Consider the following 23318-nt stretch of genomic DNA (forward strand, 5'->3'; position numbering starts at 1 on the left):
GGAGTTAAAAGGGTTGCTCCAAGTGATATTTCTCTCAGCTGTTTAAGAAGAGCATTTCACAGGAACCACCCTTTGTTTTTCTTAATTTCTCCTCGGGCAGCAGGTAGAGGATTTATATGAAGTATAGTAACTATATTAAAGGCGGGCAAGGTGGCACACACCTTCAATATCAGCACTCAGAAAACAGTGAATTCCAGGTTGGTTTGTCTACATAATGAATTTCATGCTAGCCAGGGCTATGTAGTGAGACCCTGTCTCAAACAACAAAAACATTCCAAACATAAACAAATTGGTAGATACGGCCTGCCAAATACACTTAAATTCTTGACGGCGGCACTTGACACGATCTGACCCAGGACTCTATGGTCTCACTTTGAAAGCCCGGCCTGGCCCAAAGCAAATCCTGTGATCATCAGATCACTTTCTGAGCTTAGACCTCTCCTGGAAACCCGGGAGAGTGTTTACCCTACAGACACCCCAGCTGTGCCATTCAGGACGGCAGGTACAGGCCACCCACGGCTAGAGAAACTAACAAGCACAAACCTAAGTACCATGGAGATTCCGGGGACAGTTCACAGTGACCTTTTAATATTAACTATTGTGAAAGAATAGTAAAAATATTTTAAAAATTAAGAATTTTTGTACTTTAATTATTATGTCGAAATTACAATGTTTTAAATGCATTATTTAAATGCAATATTTAAATGCATTATTGCCACCAATTTTTCATACGGTTCTGCTCTTTTTTGTTTTGTTTTGTATTTTGAGACAGGGTTTCTCTGTCTAGCCCTGACTGTCCTGGAGCTAGTTATATAGACCAGGCTGGCCTCAAACTCACAAAGATCCACCTTCCCCTGCCTCCCGAGTGTTGGGATTAAAGGTGTGCACCACCACCACTCTGCTCTGTTTGGAAATGTGGTCACCAGAGAACGTTAAATGGCGTGTGTGGCTTGTGTTACACTTCCACATATTGTAGGTACTTTGTGTGAGGCCGATGTTTGGTGCCTTGCAGTTCATGCCGTGGTCTAATCGCACCAGAAGCAGTTTGCTGGATGTAACATAATAAGCATTTAATACTAAATAAGTATTTGGTGAAAAATAAATAAACGCTACCGTCTCACAAGTCAGTCACTTAAACTCTGCCCAAAGAGCGTCTTGTCTCATCTGCTTGTCTCTCTGTCGCAAAACAGGTTAAATACATGGGAGGGTTTCAGTTTCTACGACTGCAGCACCCCTACCCAGAACACTGTTCTGGTCACCGTCTCAAGTCCAACCTACACCAGGCCTTAACAGTAAGTTCCTGTCAATCATCACAGCAGAGAAAGCGCTGACGACGGCAGAGGGGGTGCCACAGCTCACTCGATGTTTGGACACAGAGCTGCACGTCAGGGTGGGCATGACATCCTCCACTGGCTGCTTCACTGTGGCTAGCGTGTCCTACCCATAGAAGATGATCACATGCTTACCAAGTGAGTGGATGTTGCTCAAAATAAACTCTGCCAAGTATTTCGCTGCCTAGTTTCGTCCTTTTCTCAACTTAAATGCTTCCTAAATCTACCAGCCCCTCTCTATGCAATTCCAGAGGAGTCAGGTTCAACTGGACTTCTCTGGGCAGCTGGGTGTAGGGAGGAAATGACAGAGGACAGAGAAAACAGCTTCTCAGCCACTCGTTTTGCACAGCGGAGTCTCGCCTGCAGCTTACCAGGTGCTGGTAACCAAGCCTCACAAAATCATGGATTTCTGTTAGGAGCTCAGTAATACTTATGCTGAAAGCTATGGAGAATACTTGGTGTTGATCTAGACCACAAAGCGTAATCTATGGGGAGGTTTAAGAAACATATACTTTTTTTAAAAAAAAAATTGCCAGACAGAGATGAAATTATCTGTGCCAAATAGTTATTCAGAACTGTAATCAGATGAGGAAAATAGATGGAGAAACAAGATTAGGGGGCGTGACGACGAGGAAAGACCCGCCTGAGCAGGTGCAGTCTGGGCTGGATGGACCCTGAAAGATGGGTAGGATTTGTACTGCAGGGAGTCCAGATAGGAGCAAGGATGTCTCAGCACAAACGAGCTCCCGGGAGAGGGAGTAACTCACTTTAGGAGTATGCTTGAAAATGAATTTAGGGGAACAAAGAAAAGTTGTTTCTTCCCTGATACGCGCGCATGCCCCTCCTGTCCCTTCTGCCGTGTGCCAGCGCCGGCTCTCACACACCCTTCCTCTGACCACAGACCCTCTTCCAAACACCACCCAGGAAGCCTCTCCCAGCCTCTCCCTTCCTCATCCCTCAGGATTTCACTACCCACTAAAAAGCCCTATTGCCGTATGACATGTGGACGCCCATCCATCTTTAAATGCAACTGTTCTACCAACCCAGGACCCTCACCAGCTTCCTGTTTCTTCCTTCTCCTTGGAACATTATCGTTCCTTTTCACTGCCTGGTGACTCGTCTCTTGTTTAAGCCACTAAAATCAAGCATTGGCCTCCCCTATTCCAAAATGGCTCTAAGAGAGATCGTAGATGGCGCTAAAGCCAAAGGTGAATTTTCAGTCATCAAATCCCTCAAGCACTCAGAAGTTTTTCAAAACTGTGGCCCCTCCCTCTTCTCAGTTTCTCTGGCTCCAAGGACCCCAGCCTCTGGCTTTTCTTCCCACGTTACCATGGTGAACCTGCTATCTTCTTTTTTTTTTTAAATATTTATTTTATTTATTATGTATACAATGTTCTGTCTGTGTGTATTCCTAAAGGCCAAAAGAGGGCACCAGACCTCATCACAGATGGTTGTGAGCCACCATGTGGTTGCTGGGAATTGAACTCAGGACCTTTGGAAGAGCAGGCAATGCTCTTATCCACTGAGCCATCTCTCCAGCCCACCTGTTATCTTCTTTTGCTCATTTTTCTCCTTTTTTCCAAAGTGTATCAATGTGAGTGGCCTGGAGCTTGGTTTTGGATCTTTTCCTCTTTTGCTCTCAGTCTCTTGGTGATCTGGCCCAGTCCTCAAGGCTTCAACACCATCCGTGTGTTGACACCACCAAAATCTGTGTCTCCAGCTCAGCCCTTTCCCAGACGTCCTGACCTCCTCAATCGCTTGCTTGCCACATGAAATAGCTAACAAACACCTCAAGCACAAAAATCTCTAAAACCGAATGTCTTCCTCTTCTGCCTCAAACCTTCTTCATCAATAACTTTCCCTGTCTCAATTAAGGCAGCTCTGTTCTTCCTGGTGCTTAGGCCAAGAATCCTGTGACCCTCGTCAACATTTGTCTTTCTCTCTACACGGAATCCATCCATGTAAATCCCATCGGATCTGCTGCCTGCCCCACCTCTTTCAGTGTTAATTGTTGCTCTAATTTGAACACCATCAGTGTTAGGATTTCAGCCACAATGAGGCTGACACTTCCAGATTCTAGGGCCATGCATATGCAGACAAGCCCTCAGGCAGAAGTGCCTAACGACCCCCCCACAGAGTGACCCACGGACATGTGTGTTTGCATCATCCACATATGACTCAGCTAAGCCCTTGCGCTCATGTGTGAGCCCCGTCATTTGTGTATGACGTAGCCATACACAAATGTGCTAGGCAGCTTTTAAGCACTGCGTGCACCATCTCCCTCCCTCCCTCCCTCCCTCCCTTCCTCCCTCCCTCACTCCCTCCCTCTCCCTCTCCCTCTCCCTCTCCTTCTCTCTCTTTCTCTCTCTCTCTCCCTCTCTCTGTCTCTCTCCACACTGACTTTCCTAGGCCTGTACACACCCCCTCTAATAAACTCCTAAGGTTTGTTGTGTGTTCCATGTTTCCTTCTCGTTAGCACTAATTATTTACCTGCTAGGCACCAAATTGCACTGTAAGCCTGTTCTCCAAGGTGAAAAAAATTCCCAATTCTGCTATCCTTTTAAATTTTTTATTTTATGTGCTTGCTTGCCTAGGCCAGCCTTAAGTAATCCTTCTGCCTCAGTTTCCAAGTAACTGGGACCCTACAAATATTCTACCACCCTCAGTTTATAATCCCATTTTTTGTTTAGTTTTAAGTTGGTTTGAGTCACTTCCTGTTTCCTCTGAATTTGTAGGGCTCACGCCATACTCAGCATGAGTCTGACAGGCCCTGCAGAGCAAAGACAGCCCTGACTCTATTACATTCACGTGGCCATTTCCACCTGATTCTCAGGACAAAACAAGGCCAGTGCCACCTCCTACCACAAACCCATCAAGAAGACAAATCCACCGCCTCTTGCTACAGTCCTGGCAGAAGCCACTATGAGGACACTAAGGTATCCTCTTACCAAGTTCTTTCTCTTTCAGTCACCTTGATACAATGTGTGGTCACCACTGAAAAACATCATTTGCATTTAAAAGAGCAGCGAACTTTAAATAAACCAAAGTTTTCCTTATTCTGAGTAGAATTAGACCCAGTAGCTGCTGGGACAACAGGCAGACTCCCTGTGATAATGGGACATGTGGTCTTGTGAAAAACAGGAAAGACTTCTCCTTCACAGGCTGCTAGGAGGTTGAGATTAAGTATGGATAAAATGTATAAACTGGAGCCTGGCACATAGCATCCACTAAATCCCCTGTTCCCACCCCTGGGATTAAATCAAAAAGTATTTAGGATTTTGAGAAGGGAATGGGGCAGACACTACTAAGCTACAAAGGGTCATTTTCTGCCTGGCCTTTTACTTTCTCCCATTTTATACCAAGGTCCTTGGGTACTAATTAAAGACTCTGGCTCCTTTAGTTGGTAGGAAGAAGAGAGAGAAATTAGGAAGAAGTCATATCCCAAAGCCCTAGGGAGAATCCAATGGCTAATTGATAACACTACCGTGAAACAGCATCAATTCATGCAGGATGAAGGGACCCGTCCAATTGTACCTCTACCTTTGCAGAAGATGCAAGGACCGGTTACTACAGTCCTCTGAGACGCTAGGAGGTAAGCAGCAGCCTGGGCTTCTGCATGACCCAGCTCTGAGAGGGTTAGAAAGAAAGAATAGGGTTTAAGCTGGATACTGCTTCTCCCTTCTTTGAGCCTCAGAGGTCTGCTACATTCACTGATCTCAGTGCCAGGAAGACTCTGGATCCAGCTCTGAGCCAGTCCATTACTGGCTTCGGAGCAGAGCGATGATATGATACCCCTGTGGCATCAAGAGTGGACACAACCAAGTTTGCATCGATGCTGAACAGAGGTCCCATTTTGATTAGAGAATGTAAGACAGGGGATGTCTGCTGGAGCATGCCTAAGAAAGGCGGCTACGGTGGCTTTGCAGAAGATCTGAGACCTTCCAAGGGACAGCGACGTGACTTCCTCTATCTGACCCAGACTCCATTTGTGCCAGAGGTCATGGCACTGAGGCTGACAGCTTCCCCAACATGTAAGATTTCTCTCTCCAAGCCTTTCTCAGGCTGTTTAAGATCCTGCGTGCATTAAGACCTGACTGTAGAACTCCCAGAAGGCAGAGGGACAGGAAGCTGGCATCCTGAAGTAGCTTGTTCCTTTTATTCCCTCCCAATCCTCTGAAGTCAGGTTTCCAAACAGCAGGCATGGAAGCTGCCCAGTGAGGCCCACAGTCACTTCTAAAGTTGCTTGGCAAAACGCCACTGGACTATCGCTTAGCTTTCCTCAGAACGGTATGTACCGTGTCTGCCTTCCAGTGTTTGATTGGATTAGCTGCTATCTAACGTGATAGGGCGGGCTTGTATGCAGTTCTCACCTGCCTCCATCTGTCCTGTGCTTTCCCCCGTATGATGTAGCCTCGTTTCTCCGAGCTGTTGAACTTCAGATACTTATTTTAGATGATGCTAGCCAATGCAAAAGAAAATGCCCACAGAGCTTTAGAAAAGCCGTGGATAAAAGCTCCGGGTGGATGGTGGCAGCCGGATACAGGTGGAGTAATTGAGTATTTCTCTTGTTATCACAGTATAGCATCAGCCATCTGCAAATGAGTCTAGCGCCTGTTGTGTGTGTTCTGTGTCAGCCCATTACAGACAAAGAGGAAGGAAAACCAACTTTTCACAAGCACAGACATAAGGATCCTGGCCAGGAGTTGGTGCCTCTTGGGTTTCAGTCTCAGCTTGATCATGTTGTGTAGAATGAGGACATGACCGCTCCAAAGCGTGGCTGAAGAGAAGGGTTTTATTGTAGGTGTGAGGGAGAGTAGAGCCACAGGCATCTGGAAGGGTTCAGAGCAGGGAGAGAAAGAAGACCAAACATGGGCAGTAGACTGGACCAGGCCATGAGAGGAGAAAGAGATGGAAAGAAAAAGAGAAGATAAGAGAGAGCAAAGGGGAGGGAGGGCCAAGAGAGAGCCTGGCCAAAATGGGAATCAGAAGCTAGGGGATGGCAAACCCGAGAGCTGGAGAGGTTTAGGGTTGGGAAGGGGACAGGACAAGAAGATCTAAGAGGAGTCACAGGTGCCTGAGTGTTCCCAAGGCCAGCATGCGCTTTGGAACACTAACAGACACCCCAGTTAGCCATTTGCCTGGTTTCTGTGAACCTGACACAGGTTACATTAGGCAAATTACCATTCTGGACCTTGGTCTCTTTATCTTTGATATGAAGGGTTCGTTCATTAAGGGGAATTAAAAAGTCGGAACACGGCAACTCTCGCTACTGTTACTATTCTTCTAACAAAGTTCTCTTGCAAAGCAAAAAGCTTTTCTGGATCCCTTCTAGGTCTAAACAGAGGTTCTAAGTTCTTTCTCTCCCGTCTTTCCAGCAATTCGAACACACCAAGGCAGAGCTTTTGCCCTCTTCCTCCTGCCTGGACAAGATGCAAAGCAGCAAAACTCATTTCCTGCCTGTAACAAAGCTTGCACCTGAGCAAAATTTAATCTCCCTAAACCACATGTAAAGCAGCCAGCTCTACTCCTTTCGTTTTACAAGCAAGGACAATCATTCAGTAGGAAAATTGCTTCTAGCAGTGCAGGCTCACAAAACCCAGGCTTCTGGTAACTGCGCTAATTATATTCCCACTACTTGGTAACAACACTAGCTTCCCTGGCATTGGTTGAAGCTTTCCCAGTGAGCACCTCCTCTCCAAAGCCATCAGGAGGTGAGGGGGTGAGAGAGGGCGAACTCCTGCTAGATGCCCAGCCTCAGAGACCTCCAGGTGAGCGTCCTAGTCCAGTGCAGGGAGTTAAAAACGCTAGGGGACTCAGAAACAGTGACTTCACCTAACTAGGAATCTGGATTCCTACGCTTTCTCTCCTCCTGGTCAATCACAAAGTCCTTCAGGTATTTTATCTCCTAAACAATCTGAAGCCCGGGGCCCCCCCTCTCCGTAACCCCTGCCTTTCCCTCACTCAACCCCTCGGCTTCGTTTGCTCAGTCTGTCCTCCCGATTTTCTGTCTCATCTCACTGAACCTGACTGTCCCACGTACCTGAGGGATCTACCATGTCCCCTGTAGTTTACGACCCATCACTGGCTCCTGTGCAGCCGCATGAAGACTGAACTCCACATACGCTTCAGTCTCATGCTGTGCCTAGTGCCTAAACCCAGCAACACAAAAAGACTTGCGATTCTGTCCCCACACCAGGCCATTTCATCTGCATTTAGGCTTTTGCTTGTGACAAACCCTCTTTCTTGCACCCCACAATTGGCTAACTTTTGGAAGTTCAGGGGTCATCTCCTCAAAGAATCTGTTAGAGATCTTCCCTCCAGCTGCTTGTTCATCTGGGGGTAGCAATGCCTCGATTTCCTTTACCCTCGGTCTATTTCTCTACTACCAGTTCCCATCCCATTCCATATCTGATGTTTTCCTGATCTTCAGAGGCCCAACTTCCAGCTTAGTACCAGGAGCCTAGCAGAAGCCATACAAAGACCTACTGAAGAGGAGACAGATACAAAGGTCCGCAGGCTTTGTCCTCTGCCGACCTTTCCAGTGTCACCTTCACGTCACCGCCAGCCCTCCATGCCTCACATTCCAGCCACACAGAATGACGGGAAGTGTGCCAAGCACATGGTGCTCTTCCGTGACTCTAGCTTTGTCCATTGCTAGTCCATCCTCCAGCCCGGGGTGCCTTTCTCGATCCCTTCATGAGTTACAGGTGGTTGTGAGCCACCATGCAGATGCTGAGAATCAAACCAGGGTCTTTCGTTCTCAGCTACTGAGCCATCTTTCCAGCCCCAGCACCTGCATCTGTAATCTACCTTCTCCTAGCTGCAGAGCCTTGGCCAGCTCCTGTGAGCCTGAATTTCCTAATGCCCTATTTCCTTCCCCCAGAGGTAAACATGCTGCAATAGACTAGGTATTAAATAAATGGACATGGTTAGCACTGCCGTATACCTGAAGGCAGGTGCTAAGGCGCATCTATCTATCTATCTATCTATCTATCTATCTATCTATCTATCTATCTACCTTCTCACCTAAACTGACCTCTGTGGCTGCCATTGCCAAAGTCACTTAATGCTTTTCTTCATAAATTTAACAGAGTTCACAATAGTTTCCTACTTTTTGTATGTATACAATGAATGCTATGTACTTGCTCATGTGTGTGGATAAACATATGTGTGTATGCATGTATTTTATACATATGCAGTGTATGCTTGTGTACATTCACATGTGTGAACACAAATATATATGTATGTGTGAATGCTTGTGGAAGCCAGAAGATGTTTTTATGACCTCTCTACCTTATTTCTTTGAGACAGAGTTTCTCACTGAACCTGGGGCTCACAAACTTGGCTAGGGTTGTCTAGCTAGCAAACCCTCTCGTCTCTACCTCTCTGGTGCTGGGATTATAGATGCACGCTACAATGTTCACCAGCTTCTTTTTGTTTGGTTGATTGCTTGGTTTCTTTTTGTTGTTATTGTTGTTTTGTCAAGACAGGGTTTCTTGTGTAGCCCTGGCTGTCCTGAAACTTGCTCTGTAGACCCGGCAGTCCTCGAACTCAGAGATCTAGTTATCTGGTGCTGGGATTAAAGGGCTGGGCCACCACACCCAGTCATTACTGGGGACTGAAGTCAGGGCCTTAAACGTGGATGACTTTACTTACTGAACAATCTCTCCCAGGCCCTCTTATTTTTTTTTCTTAACGACTTATTTAATTATTATTAACTTTGGACAAATGTTTTAGTTACATATACTTTAAGATGTATATGACAATGAATATGTACAATTAAAGTTTTTGGAAATTATGTTATAGGAAAGAGACAAAAGGGTATAGTAGTTAAACTATTTATTTCATGTGTGTGTGTGTGTGTGTGTGTGCGTGTGTGTGTGTGTGTGTGTAAAGGCCAGAGGTTGACACTACCTTCTTCAATCCTTAATCTCATTTTTTGAGACAAGGTCTCACCCTGAAGATGGAGCTCACTAATTGGTCTGAAATGGATGTCCAGCAAGCCCCAAGGATCTTTCTATCTCTGCTTTCTCAGCACTGGGATTACAGGTATGTGCCCCTAGCCAATCTATTTATAAATATATTTATATTTTTATTATTAAATAAGTTTATTTATTGTTAAATAAAAATATATATTTATTTATAATTTTATAAAGAAATAGATACCACCCTGGAAACCCAGAGTGGCCGTTTTCCCTGTGTGTTCTATGTGCCCTTTGCGCGTTGACTGCCGATCCTCAGCTTTCCGAGACTCTTGAAGGCAGGCTTATCTACTGGTCCTCCTTTGCAGAAGGAGTTAGGGACGTTTATTAAATACAAATATTTATTAAGTATTTACAACCAATATTTGTGTGCTTGGTTAGAATTTTTTAGAACTTCACATCTTGCATGCAAATGTGCACGCGTGTACACACACACACACACACACGCACACACGGGGGAGGAAATTACACATAGAATCACCATCTCCAGTAATTCTTGCCTGGGTAAGGAAACCCAGCTCATTCAGACATTTCCTAGTTTGTGTTCACAGGGGCCTCATTCACAATAGCCAGATGGTGGGAGTAGTAGACATGGATGGCAGAAAACATGTAAAGAACTGGTATTTTGCCTAAAACACAAGAGGATTCCAACCCAAGCTATAATACTGACAGACCTGGAGAGCATCATGTAAAGCAACCAACTCCACAAAACTGTCCCCTGCCCCCAAATGTGCTGTGGCATGCATATCTATGCACACATCACATGCACATAAACAAAACAGATGCAGCAGTGTCCAGTAACCAGATTCTAAATTCCCCTGGCAAGGTGTTGCTGCCTGGAGCAGTGAGACCTCCCAAGCCAGGGGATGCATTCGGGCTAGCACTGAAGCTCTGGGATCCGAGGTGGAGAGAAGGGCTGGGCTTAGGGAATCAGGGCCTTGCAGAGGTTTCCCAGTTGGAAAATCTAATAAATGCAAATATGTCGAGTGACCACCTCACTCTTAGAAAAGTGGATGGGACTCCAGGACCAGCCGTGTGCAAAGGGACACAGAAGGACAACAAAAGGGCAAAGGTATTGTTTCACGTTTACGAGACAGCAGAGATAAAATTAAGGTCGATGAAGATGGGTGGAAGACCAGGCAATGGGAAGCTGGTGTTTGACAAAGACACTTTCATTTGGGGGTGCAGCTCTGGAGATGGATGAGAATGATGCTCACAAGTCAGTGTGAGCATACAAAATTGCACACTTAAAGTCAAATGAAGCCGGGTTAAAAGAGGTCTCACTGAACATAGTGGACAATGAGGACTACTGAGACCTCAAGAACATGGGCAATGGGTTTTTCAGCCTACTGCACGTATTGGCTTTGTGGGAGCCTAGGCAGTCTGGATGCTCACCTTACGAGACCTGGATGGAGGAGGGTGGTCCTTGGACTTCCCACAGGGCAGAGAACCTTGATTGCTCTTTGGGCTGAGGGGGGGGGGAGGGGGGGGCGACGACTTGATTGGGGGAGGGGGAGGGAAAGGGGAGGCGGAGGTGGGGAAGAGACAGAAATCTTTAATAAATTAAAAATAAATAAATTAATTTAAAAAAAGAAAAAAAAGGAAAAAAATGAAGTCAAATGAAAAGCTGAGTTCTGTTATATATACTTTACTATGATACCTCTCTCTTTCTCCCTCCCTCCCTCCCTCTCCCCTCTCTCTCTCTCTCTCTCTCTCTCTCTCTCTCTCTCTCTCTCTCTCTCTGTATGTGAGTGTGTGCGTAGAGGCCAGAGATAATGTTGAGTGACTTCCTCTATTGGTACTGAACTAGAGGAGCCGTATTATACAGGCCCATATTTTTACATTGTATGGCAGCCAAAATTTTAGGGCACAGTTTGCACCTGCCACACTGAAGGTGGTCACCTAGCCTTTTGAGACAAAATGACTCCATCCTAAACAAAGGGTCAGGATATGCAGATGTCATTCTGTTCCTTCTTTGTAATTTGGGAGGTTGCCTGGGATGGAGGTGTTAATTCAGTCTACGTGACAGAGCAGGCATACGGAGAAGTCATAGATAGAAAGACGTGACAAAATGGACATAAAAAGGTGCAGACGTGACCACAGTCATCCCCCCCACCCCTCGCTACCTAGGAAACAGAATGCTAATAAACTTCCCCCTCAGTTTATGTTTTGGTATAAAAGCTGTTTGGAAAATAAACGCGGGTGATTTTTAGGATGTAAACTCAGGACTTCATAAAGGAGCCCTGAAAACTCCCTCCCGATAAAGTATTGTCAGTTACGTCTTGATTCCCACACCTCCACTCTGATTTAAAAAATAATTTATGTCAGGGCTGGACTCCGACACTGAACTTGATTTTTCAGAGAAAATTTCTCACTGAACCTGAAACTCACTAATTTGGCTAAGCTGGCTGGCCAGTGAGCTCTGGAGATCTTGCCTAACTCCATCAGTTCCTGTTGTGTTCCTCCCCACACACCTCTGCATCCCCACTACCACTGTCTACCAACACCTCTACTCCCAACACTGGAGCTATAAACATGAACCTATCAGAATATTTCTTCAGATCATTGGGAAGCAAATCCCAAACTCAATTCTGGAGTTTAATCTAACTCAAATCCACTTTCACTCATCCCCTTAACAATAGCTACATAATTTACACTTCTGTCTAAACTTATTCCAGAGTCATTCTTCCTACTAGCTGTGCGTGTCTGTATTTGCACAGCAATAGCAAAGTAGCCATGGGCTGGTACTGCAGGAAGAAGGGCTAGCTTACATTTCTAGCTCAAATGCTCACCTCGTGAGCGGTATCCCTTAGTCTGTTTGCACACATACATTCCTGGATTAATCAAACATCGCGTGATTACCATACACAGTCTACTCTGCTAGCTACTAGAGGAGAAAGGCATCGACAATAAACAACAACAACAACAACAATAATAATAGCCTACTGCAGAGGTGTGCACAGGTCTCCTGTAGTAATGAGAATTGATAAAACATGCCAGGAAAGGCCTCACCAAGTGCATGGAGCTGGGTCGAACCTTAAACAAACACAGCCTTTCTTATTTAATCTCTTCAAAGAAATGTTTGTAAGTGGGGAATTGGGGTAAGTTTGCCCAATAACAATGCGTGGAGTAGAGTCTATTATTCATAGACAGGAAAACTAAGGTAAGGAATCCAGTAAAACAGGCCAAATATGGACAAATCTACTACCACAGGAATAGAAAGTGATTTAAAACAAGAAATGGCTTTAGGAAGTCAATCAATATCTCTAGATAATTTTGTCATCTCTCAGTTTGTCACTGACATAGGACCTCAGGACAGGCACAATGCTGAGTTCAGCTCACTGACTCATTCAGTCTTACCCCAAATCTACAGGACAGATGCCATTACTACATCTACCTCCACTCAGAGAAATGACAGTACAGCCGTGCATTGCTTAAGGTGTCATTAGGTGGTTTCACAACTACGTGAGCAGCATGGAACAGATGGAGAAGGCTGCTACATGCCTGGGCTACAGTCCAACGCGCTGCAGTACTGAATACCACCAGCAACTGAAGCGCCACAGTAGTGGCGTATCTAAACACCTAAGAAGACACAGGGCGATCTGTACAATGGATAGAACACAGTAGATCTGTAGAGGACCTGGCTTGTGAACGGAGCCTGAGGGACTGGAAGCTGCTTGTGGTCAGGGGGAAACAGGTGAGTGACTGGGAAGGCCTGGCGTGCATCTCAACTATGGACTTTGGGAACACTGCATCATTGGGATACATCAAATTTGTCTTTAGTTTTTTCATTAATAATTAGCCTTAGCTTGTTGTAACTTCTTTACTTTGTAAACTTCTAATTTGTTTTATTTTGGCTCTTTTGTAATAGCAAGTTAAAATATAAGCACACTATACAGCAGAAAACATACTGTACATATACTGTACAAAAATATTTTTATATCCTTATTCTGATAGCTTTTTTCTATTTAATTTTTTTCTTTTTAAACTCTTCTGTTTAAGAAAAAAAAACTAAGACAGAAGCATACATTAATCCAGGCCTGTCAGGGTCAGTATCATCTACATCACTGTGTCTTGCCCATCCTCCCCTACCTCTGCCTCCTCCCCTCCCCCACCCCCAGCCCTGTCCATCCTGTCCTTATGGAAGATCCTCAGGGCACTAATGGAGTCACCTGTCATCTCCTGTGACTGATGACTTCTGACATCACTCCTGCAGGACCTGCCTGAGGCTACTCTTAAATTAACCTTTTCATTTTGATAAGTAAAAGGAGATTTCTTTAATCCAGTGGTAAAATCTATAGTAGCCAGGCATGGTGACCCATACCTTTATTCCCAGCACTTGGGAGACAGAGGTAGATGGAGGTGTATCTCTGTAAGTTTGAGGCCAGCCTGTTCTATATAGTTGAGTTCCAGGACAGCCAGGGCTACACTGAAAGACCCTGTCTCAAACAAAACAAAATAATAATAATAACTATTATAGTGCAGTAAACATTATAATAAAATTATAATAATAAATAAAAACGGATAAGTATGATCTTCTGTTATAATAAAGCACCCATGTGGTGCCCAGCGCATGTGCTATGCTTTCGTGGACCTGACTGTGCCCTAGGTTCCGCTCACATTAGCACCACCACAAACATGAAGATAAAGTACCTTTCTAAAGTGTTACAAAGACTATGACTATGTAGGCAATAGGAATTGTTTAGCTTTATTAGAAGCTCATGGGCCCCCATCATACATGTGATCCTTCACTGGCTGTAACATTGTTATGTGGCACATGATCTATATTTGCTCAGGTTAAGTCAGCAGTGAGAGAGGGAACCAAGGTTCAGCATCAGGAATGCCACATCCACAGCTTAGTAATATCCTAACAGCAGGAGGAGGGCAATTCAGTGAGTACTAAAATCAGGAGGTCACTCACCATAGCTATGAAAGTATGCAACATCCAAGCCTCAAAGATTGGCCAGAATCAGGATGATCTAATCTCAAAGATGGCTCAGCCAGCAAAGGTGCTTGTTACTGTAATTGAACCGGAGTTCAATTTTTGGATCCCACATGATGGAAGTGGTGTAGGAGGGTCATCTGTCTATGTGTTACTTTCATTGGTTAAATAAAGAAAGTACCTTGGCTTTTGATAGGACAGCAGCTTGGATAGGCAGAATAGACAAAACAAAAGGCTGGGAGAAAGAAGGCAGAGTGGCAGATGCCATGACTCTCCTCTCCGAGATGGACACTGGTTAGACTCACGCCGGTAAGCCACAGTCAAGTGACAATACACATTAATGGAGATGGGTTAATCTAATATGTAAGAGTTAGCCAATAAGGGGCTAAAACTCATGGTCTAGGCAGTGTTTAAATGAATACAGTTTCCATGTAATTATTTCAGGTAAAGCTAGCTGGGAGCCAGGCGGCGGGAAGCAGCCTGCCGCTCCTTTTACTACATGGAAGGAGAGAACTGACTCCTGCAAGCTGTGCACGCGCGCGCACGCGCGTGCGCGTGCACACACACACACACACGAACACACACACATGCACACACATGCACACACGCACACATATACACACACGCACACATACATATACACACACACACTAAAATGACATTTAAAACTTTAAAGGTGAGATAACTAAAGAGTTTTTGGTCTCAAACTAAGCAGTTAATGACTCATAAAGGTATGACTCACAGCCCTCTCTTACTTCCTCTATCTAAAGGCCAAATTCACTTTCATCCTCCAATATTATTGCTAATTTCATTTTGGAAGAACTTCTCTTGACAAATCAAAGTATGGCTGGAGAGGTGGCTCAGTGGTTCAGAACGCATGCTGGTCTTCTGGAGGACCCGAGTTCGTTTCTCAGTACCAAGGCTGAGTGATTGACAGCCACTTGTAACTCTAGCTCCAGGGGTCCCACATGGCACCAGCACTCATGGGTATATGCCCCGCCATGTAGGTGTAACTAAAATAATGAATAAATATTTTAAAAGGTAAGAATAAAAGTATGAAACCATACCCGGTTGTGTTAGATTTTTTGCAGAAGTGTGAACGTTCTACAAGCAATTCTTCAAAGAAAACCAACGCTTACAAAGCACACGTTCTCTGGGATTGTTAGTCACAAACTGACCCATCCAGTCCAGAATGACAACATTCCATTTCTCTTAGCTTTTGCTAGGGGACCCAGCCTCATCACACTTTAAATTCCATTGTTAGGATGCAGCCCTTAGGCTTTTGAAAAGCACAGAAGTCTGGGCAAGAAAATAATGCTCATGGAGCTAAAGACTAGAGACAGGCTGGTGGTTTTCAGGGTGCTGTCTGGAGGCCACATGTTGATCACACAGCAATGGCTCTCACACATTCCAGGACTGGGCACAGTTACTCAGCCAATGAGAGAAGATGCAGGGTTAGGTAAGAAAAATGAGCAGGTTGGTCAAGATTCCACCCAGAAATGACTTACAGACCAGCTGCCATCTGGCATAGCTCAGAAACCTGTCCTGCAAGGAGTGGGCCATGCCTAGCTCTGGACCACCTGCAGTGTTAACTATCTCTTTCCTTCGATCCGCAGGTCTGGAGCTATAAGCCTGGCAGTGGTTACTCCTTAGCTTGAGTTACATAGTCAAAATGATAACCCATTCCTTCCCCTAAAGAATTGAACCTACAATTACTGTGTGCTACCACGAGGGGGCAGTAGTCCCTAATCACTGAGGAATATGTTTGTGTTTATCTGTGCTAAAGACAGGGACCAGATGCATCAAGGACACCACCGGAAAAACCACAGAATCAATTAACCTGGGCTCATGGGGGCTCACAGAGACTGAACCACCAAGCAGAAGGCTTGAATGGGACAGTGAGACTGACCTACGCTCTCTGCACATATGTTACTTGGTGTTGCTTGGTCTTCTTGTGGGACTCCTAACTGGAAGCAGGGCGCTCTCTCTAACTCTGTTGCCTGCCTTTGGGACCCTTTCCTCCTATAGGGTTGCGTTGTCCAGCCTTTATAGGAGAGGAAGTGCCTAGTCTCACTGCAACTTGATATACCACGGCTGGTTGATATCCATGGGAGGCCTGCCTTTTCTGAAGAGAAATGGAGGAGTGGATTGGGGAGGAGAGGAGATAGGGAAAACTGTGGTCCAGGATGTTAAAAAGTTAATTTAAAAAAAAGAAGCCATCAAGGCCGTGCTCCACAGTGAGGGGGATAAATTGATTTTATAATAAAGTGGAATCAAAGACAAACCGAGCTCTAAATCACAAAAAAGTATTTATTTATATATACTTTAAATTTTCAATTATATATGCACATATACTTTTAATTTTAATTATAAACATAATTAAATTATTTTACTATCTGCAAAAACTGAAGTTTCAAGGCAGTTTTAACATTCAGCTAGTTTCAAAGAATCCATTTTTATGTGTAGCTCGGTACTCTAATAAACCTATGGCTGGCATGATTTTTAATTTTACTTTCTCAGCTCTCCAAAAGGCCTAAACATAAGAAACTCTAGAGCACTTTTTAAATTTGCTTTTAAGTTGATGATTTTAGGTTTTGGCATAGCTCTAGTTTCTCTTACAGAAAAAAATCATGTAACTTATTTCACAATAAAGAATCCATCCATTTCAGCCCCTCCTCTTCTCTCTCTCTCTCTCTCTCTCTCTCTCTCTCTCTCTTCTCTCTCTCTCCTTGTTTCTATCTCTATCTCTCTCTTTAAATCACTCAACTACCTAAGGAAGACTTGACACTTGGAAAGAGAAACACAGACCCTCTTCCCAGTCCTGTTCTCCCAGTTTCCCGGAAGCTGTCATGGTGGAATGCTTGATAGTCTCACACCAAGACAGTAATTTTTCCCTCTTAAGTACCAAAATCTAAAACAACACGAAACAAAAAGATGGTCTATCCACATAGACTTGCAGTAACACGTTCATAAACACTGGTTTTCTTTAAAGAATTACTTACACAACACTCACATTTTTGCAGAGGTTCTAACTTAACTGGGTATGGTTTCATATTTTTATTTTTAAAGAAATGTTTGTCCAACATGAGAGAGAAACCAAGCTAAGTATAGTAACGGCTGGCATCAGAACCACTTGACCTTCTGGATGGCGCTAGGCATGTGACCCCTGCTGCTCACCACAACTAACTAATCGTCCCAACCTAAAGGAATCAGGATGCAAATAGCAAAATGAACACAAGCTGCATTGTTATGGCCAGAGTCTAGTCGAACCTCGATTTCATTTTTTAAACATCTCAATAACTACTAGCAAGTGTACAACAATTACCCTCTCATATGAATGTGACAATATTACGTTTACAAAGTAGTTGATGGAAATTTTCTTTCACCTTCATGGCTGCTATTTATTCATACAACAAATGAGTTTCAGTGCCTGCAGCATTATTCCGAGTGTCAGTGCTGTGGAAGCTGGACCAGGTCTGGAGAAGTTAATCAGTTTGTCTGGTGGTTGCCTGGGGCTCTTGCTGTGGTGTTTCCTGAACCCCTGGTTCTTCTATCAAAGCAACCTTTTCTGTTTTCTCTTAACCCCTCATCACTATGTACTGGGACAGATCTATTTTTTTTTTTGCCTATGATATTAATCATTAAAAATGGCAAGCTAGGGAGCTGACTCAGTGATTGAAAGCATTGACTACTATTTCAGAGGACTCATGTCCAGTTCCCAGCAACCACATGGCAGCTCACAACTGTCTGTAACTCCAGTGTGGGAACTGGCACCCTCACACAGATGTAGGCAAAACACCAATACGCATGAAATAAAAATAATTAAAAAATTTAAAAAACTGGCAAGCTGGGCACCATGATGTATTCCTATATTCCCAGCACTCAAGGGGTTGAAGCAAGACAATCACAGGTTAGAGGCCAACCAGGGATGCGCAGTGTGATCTCATCTCAATGTGTTCTACATTCCAGATAAAAAGAACATTTAACCCAAGTTAAAGACAAAACAACAAAGCAGGGTCTCATATAAGCCAGGTTGGCTTCCATAACCCAGTATCATCTAGAACTTTATACTTCGCCTCCACCTCCAGAATACTAAGATTCTCATTATCCATCACTATGGTCAGGTCATGCAGTGCTGGGGATCAAACCCGGGGCCTCACACATGCTAGGCAAGCACCCTACCAGCTGAGCTGTCTTACAGCCCGTAACCCAGCCTGAGCACAGCATTTTTCAACCAGGGAGTCATGACCCCTCTGGAGGTCACATATCAGTTACCCTGCACATCAGACATTTACATTACCACTCATACCAGTAGCAAAATTACAGTTACAAAGTAGCAATGAAATAACTATGTGGTGGGGGGAGGGGGTCAGCACAGTGAGAGAAACTGTATTCAAGACCTGAAGCCTTAGCAAAGTTGGGGACCACTGCTTTCGTGCTTTTCAATAGCTGAAACCAAAGTGACAGTAACTGGGTGCGATGGGGAAAAGGAAACACATCCCTGGAACCGTATGAGACAATGGCTGCCTGGCCACTGTGCTCACGTAAGACCAAGCAGAGTTACTTAAGTGTGATCCAGTGGCAAGATGGATCCAGTAAAAGGACTGTCACCCCTACCTGTGACTTTGTGTGTGACTCCCTCCCCTATCCCCCGAGGCAGCTGCCAGAGTCTAGTGAATCACTTTTCCAGGAGAGAGGTGGTACCCTGTCTCATCCCACACGAAGCATTTCCTCAAGTATTTCTCCTTTAGCCAATAAAATGCAGTGAGGCCAACTGAGTCAAGCAGATGTCACCTGACTGAGGGCAAAAGAAAAAAAAAAAACTTTCCCTCCAGTGATCTCCAAGTTGCCCCTCTTCTGTCATACTTTGGGGACGGTTCATGGAAACACTTCTTCCTCCTATTCCTACCCAGAGGCCCACACAGCCCTGCGTCCTCCCCTATCTGTGTTACCAAGTTATCAAGTCCCCTAGACCTCCAGGCAACTTCCCAGGAGAGACATTCACTATGCAGCCACCCAAAAGATGACGATGAGCCTGGAGGAAGTCTCAGGGAGAGGAGGATTAAAACATAACATTCAGAAAAGAGGGAGCAGATTAAATCTCCCAGAATCAACAGACCGTACTAATTGACTCTACCAAACCCTGAAATCCCGTGGGTATCACAGGCACTCCTTCTTAGACTTAGCAGTCCACGTGAACTGAACTGAACAGACAATCATGGAGGACTCACAGACACCAGTTGATTTTCAGATTCAAAGGCTATCTGATGGCTTCTAAGGCTCCCCAGCCTCCTCGGGTCAAGGCAATGCTTGTGTAGTTTGCTCTGAAGCAAACAGCTGGGCATTTAAAAGGGAACTCTGGTCAGATTCGAGGCAACCAGCAGCAGGCACCTGTACTCTTCAGATCCTCTTGCCCAGACCCCAAGAGGCCTGAGGAAATCAATGCAGTGACCAGCCAGGAAAATTAATCCTTGTTACTAGCAGGACTTGAAGTCCTTTTACAAATGCGCTGTCTCATCTCACCCTCAAGCGCTGCCAGCTCCTTCCCACCAATCAAGGCAGCCCGGCGTGCCTAGGAGGCTCCCCCCTCCCTCACTCCACTGTCCGTGGGTATCCTCTTTTTCATTCTAGCGCAAACAATTCCTAGGATTAAAATGTCTCATGTTCCGTTGCAAACGTGTGTCCGCCTGAACACCTTCAAAGGAAAACACGAATTTCTAAAGAAAAGAATTATCCTTCGTGGTTTCTTCAAACCACCGTATTTTCTCCCAAGACCCAGAGCTGGAAAAGGCCTGAACGTGTGGCCTGAGTTACATCCCCCCCCCCCCCCGCCAAACACACTTTAAAATGCAAATTGCTTTGCTCCCCCAGCCAGCCCTTAAACCGGAGTGTGTGGGGGGGGGGGTGAACACAGAATCTACATTTCAGTCGGGCTGTGTCGAACAGGATTTGGAGCCTCTGGCTGAACACAACACAGCCTCCTCTCGCTGCAGAGGACGAAGGAGAGAAGCCGCCCTAGAGAGGGGAATGAGCTTATTCCAGGTCACGGGGAAAACACCCAGATATAGAGCCCGGTCTCTCGGGCTGCTGAGCTCTCTCGTCCCGCCCGTTCAGACCAGTAGTCCAGGCGCGCACTCCCATGCCCCACCGTCACTCACCCGCTTGTAGACATCCTCCCGGCTGGCCTCATACTTCTGTTGCATGCGCTCCTCCAGGAAGTAGATGCGCAGCTTGAGGCTGAAGTTCTCCTTCTTCAGGTCATTGAGGTGCTGGGACAGAGTGCGATATCCATTAGACATGGTGGGCGACCCATGGGGAGGAGCATGCCCAATCGCACCCCTCACCCCAGGAACACGCTACAGCCTTGCCGCAGCATGGAGCTGGCGGACTGAGACGCTGGGGAAGCTGTGGGACCTCGGAGGCTAAGGCGACATAGCCCCTGGTGGTGCGCTCCAGGACCTGGGACTGGTCTCTCTGCTCTGGGAGCTGGAGCGCAACGCGCTTTCTTTTTTTTACCTCGGGGAGATATTTGCGGAATCCCTGACGGAGGAACATGCTGTGTGAACTCAGACACAAGTGGCGGTAACCTGACTCCAGGACAGGGCTGTCACCCTGTTTCCCCCCCTCCCCTCGGGCCTCCAGGCCCAAGTGTGGTCATTTAGTAGCTGTTTGGAAAGAGAAGGGCTGACCCCCTTCCCATTTTGAAGGTGGTTAATGTGGCCCTGGGGTTGCAAAGGCAAGAGGAAACTAGGAGGGGGTGGGGGAAGGGAGGCAGACAGAGCAAGAAACAAGGTTGCTATGGAGAGAGCGCATATCCACAAAGTGGCCCACAGAATAGGGACCAGAGCCAAATAACCTCTTTCTACCAGGTACAAACCTTAAGGCACTATGGATCAGAGTCCACTTCCCTTAGTGACACAATGCTCAACCCCAGCTGTGTCTTCCTGCTGTTCCCCGGGCCCGTTTTCAGTCCCCGGGCTATTGGTTCATAGCCTTTATACTCAGGCTGCCTGCTCCCTGATCTCACCTCACACGCTGAGGAAAACAGAAGTGAATCTTGACTGAGGGGGACCTCTGCAAACTGTTTTTCAGTGGAGCAAGGGAGGCCCTAAGGGGAATAAATGTGGGAGTTCTGAGGGGGTAGCGGGGAGCAGCCAGCATCTCAGAGACCAGAGATTCAGCCGCTCTCTGGTTCTTAACTCCCGCACCTGCCTAAGGGAGCCAGGCCTTTACGAGCAGTCAGCAGATCCTGCTCATAAAGCAAATTACGATCCTTGAGCGACAGCTGCAACATTAACAGGAAGTATTATTTAGAACACACCCCATGGGGCTTTGAAGGTGACTGGGAGACAGCTTCAAAGCTCTGATCCCAAAAAAGGTTCTTGATTTGGTAATACCAGGTTGGAAAAAAATTACTATTAATGTCTGAAATAAATCTAAAATTTTTATATGTAATGCAGGTTGGAAAAATTACTATTAACGCCTGAGATAAAAAATCTAAAATTTTTATATTTCATGCAAGCATCCACTTCTTTCCCAATCTACCTACTTTTCATCTTTTCCCATTCCTTTTTTTTTTGGACAGGGTTTCTCTGTGTAACAGCCCTAACTGTCCTGGAAATAGCTCTTGTAGACCAAGCTGGCCTCAAACTCACAGAGATCCACTTGCCTCTGCTTCCTGAGTGCTGGGATTAAAGGCGTGCGCCACCAATGTTCTGGACCTTCATAATGATTCCAGCCAACCTTTCCCCAGTATCCAGAGGTTGCATACATAGTTGGGCTGTGGTGTGCACACCTTTAATCCCAGCACTCCAGAGGCAGAGGCCAGCCTAGTTTACGAAGTGAGTTTCCGGACAGCCAAGGCTACACAATGAAACCCTGTCTCAAAAAACCAAACAACAACAACAAAACCAGCAAAGGTGAAGATAGGAATAACCCCCAAAATACAGAGTGGTCACACAGTTGGTCACATGGTAAGGTGTGATCTATGCTGTAATCTTTCAAATCTGTGTCTTTCCAACTTTTTCTATTTTACACTGCAATACACACACACACACTCACAATTATCCAATTATGAGTTATAATCTGATATTTTCTATTTCTCTTTCTGGGAGTGACCTACTAAATTGACTTACTGAACAGTAGATAGATAAATCTTAACCTGTAGTTTGAAAACCTTTGACTCTAAGGGAACCTAGAACAAAGAAGGAATAGTTCCTGCCGGGAGGCTAACAGAGAAGGCTCTGCCAGCAATTGCACTTGCACTTTGAAAGACAGAAAAAGTTTGAGTGAATTGGGTGGCTTCAGGAGTGCAGATTAGAACCGTGCAATGGAATAGTCTATTTTCCTAAAAAGATAAGCTTGTAAATTTTCTCTTACATTTTAAACCAAAAATATTTCACATTAAAAAAATCTACTTGTTTAAAAAATCTGCACATAAAAATTCTACATGCTCGCTAAACCCTTAACTTTCAGAAGTGGAGGTCACTGAGAGTTGGTGACGATGAGAACGAAGGTTGAAACTCAAATCCCACTTTTCTGACCACTGTGCTATGTTCCTGTAACCCCAGCCTCTCAAGAGGCTGAGGCAGGAGGATTACTGCTGCGTAGGTTTGAGGCCAGCCTGATCAACACAATGAGTCTATGTCTCACATACAGCAACAGACTTCCTGATACTAGTTATATTACTAACCATCTGTGTGAGCTGAAGACGTATTCCTCTGTACACAGAATCCTCGTCATCTAGAAAACGAGGTGGCTGGGGGCAGGGTCTAAACACCTCAAGGTAAGGAGTATGATTACTTCCCTTTTGCTCAAGGGGGGTCAGATTGGCAGAGTATAGCTAGTGTATAGTTAGGCTTTGGCTGTCTTTCTGGAAGAGTTTTTTTTTTTTAAACCACATACAATAATTTCATAAAAGGGTTTACTTAAAGAAATAGGAGTGGGTAAGGATTCATGTTATCCCCACACAGCGGAGGTTTCCCTGCACACTGGGCCTACTTCCTTTTCTCTTTCCTCCTCTACCGCCCCTTTCCTGTGGAGCTTGGTTGATTTATTTTGTTT

The 23318-nt window shown here is 45.2% G+C and overlaps 1 protein-coding gene across 4 annotated transcripts in view; it reads right to left on the reverse strand.

Annotated features, from left to right (window-relative positions):
- The window catches only part of Pde4dip (phosphodiesterase 4D interacting protein), a 182630-nt gene that overhangs the window by 114837 nt on the left and 44475 nt on the right, over positions 1–23318 (reverse strand). For 3 of the 4 annotated variants that reach the window (XM_050124746.1, XM_050124745.1, XM_050124752.1), the window contains exon 4: positions 20414–20524. In XM_050124746.1, the coding sequence (XP_049980703.1) occupies positions 20414–20524 (111 nt within the window). Of the gene's footprint in view, positions 1–20413; positions 20525–20771; positions 20826–23318 lie in introns of those variants that run through there. The other variant, XM_050124747.1, reaches the window with a different exon arrangement.

The sequence above is a fragment of the Alexandromys fortis genome, unplaced genomic scaffold (assembly GCF_014885135.2).
Source record: "Alexandromys fortis isolate MF-2015 unplaced genomic scaffold, M_Fortis_MF-2015_v1.1 scaffold_235, whole genome shotgun sequence".
Classification (NCBI taxonomy): domain Eukaryota; kingdom Metazoa; phylum Chordata; class Mammalia; order Rodentia; family Cricetidae; genus Alexandromys; species Alexandromys fortis.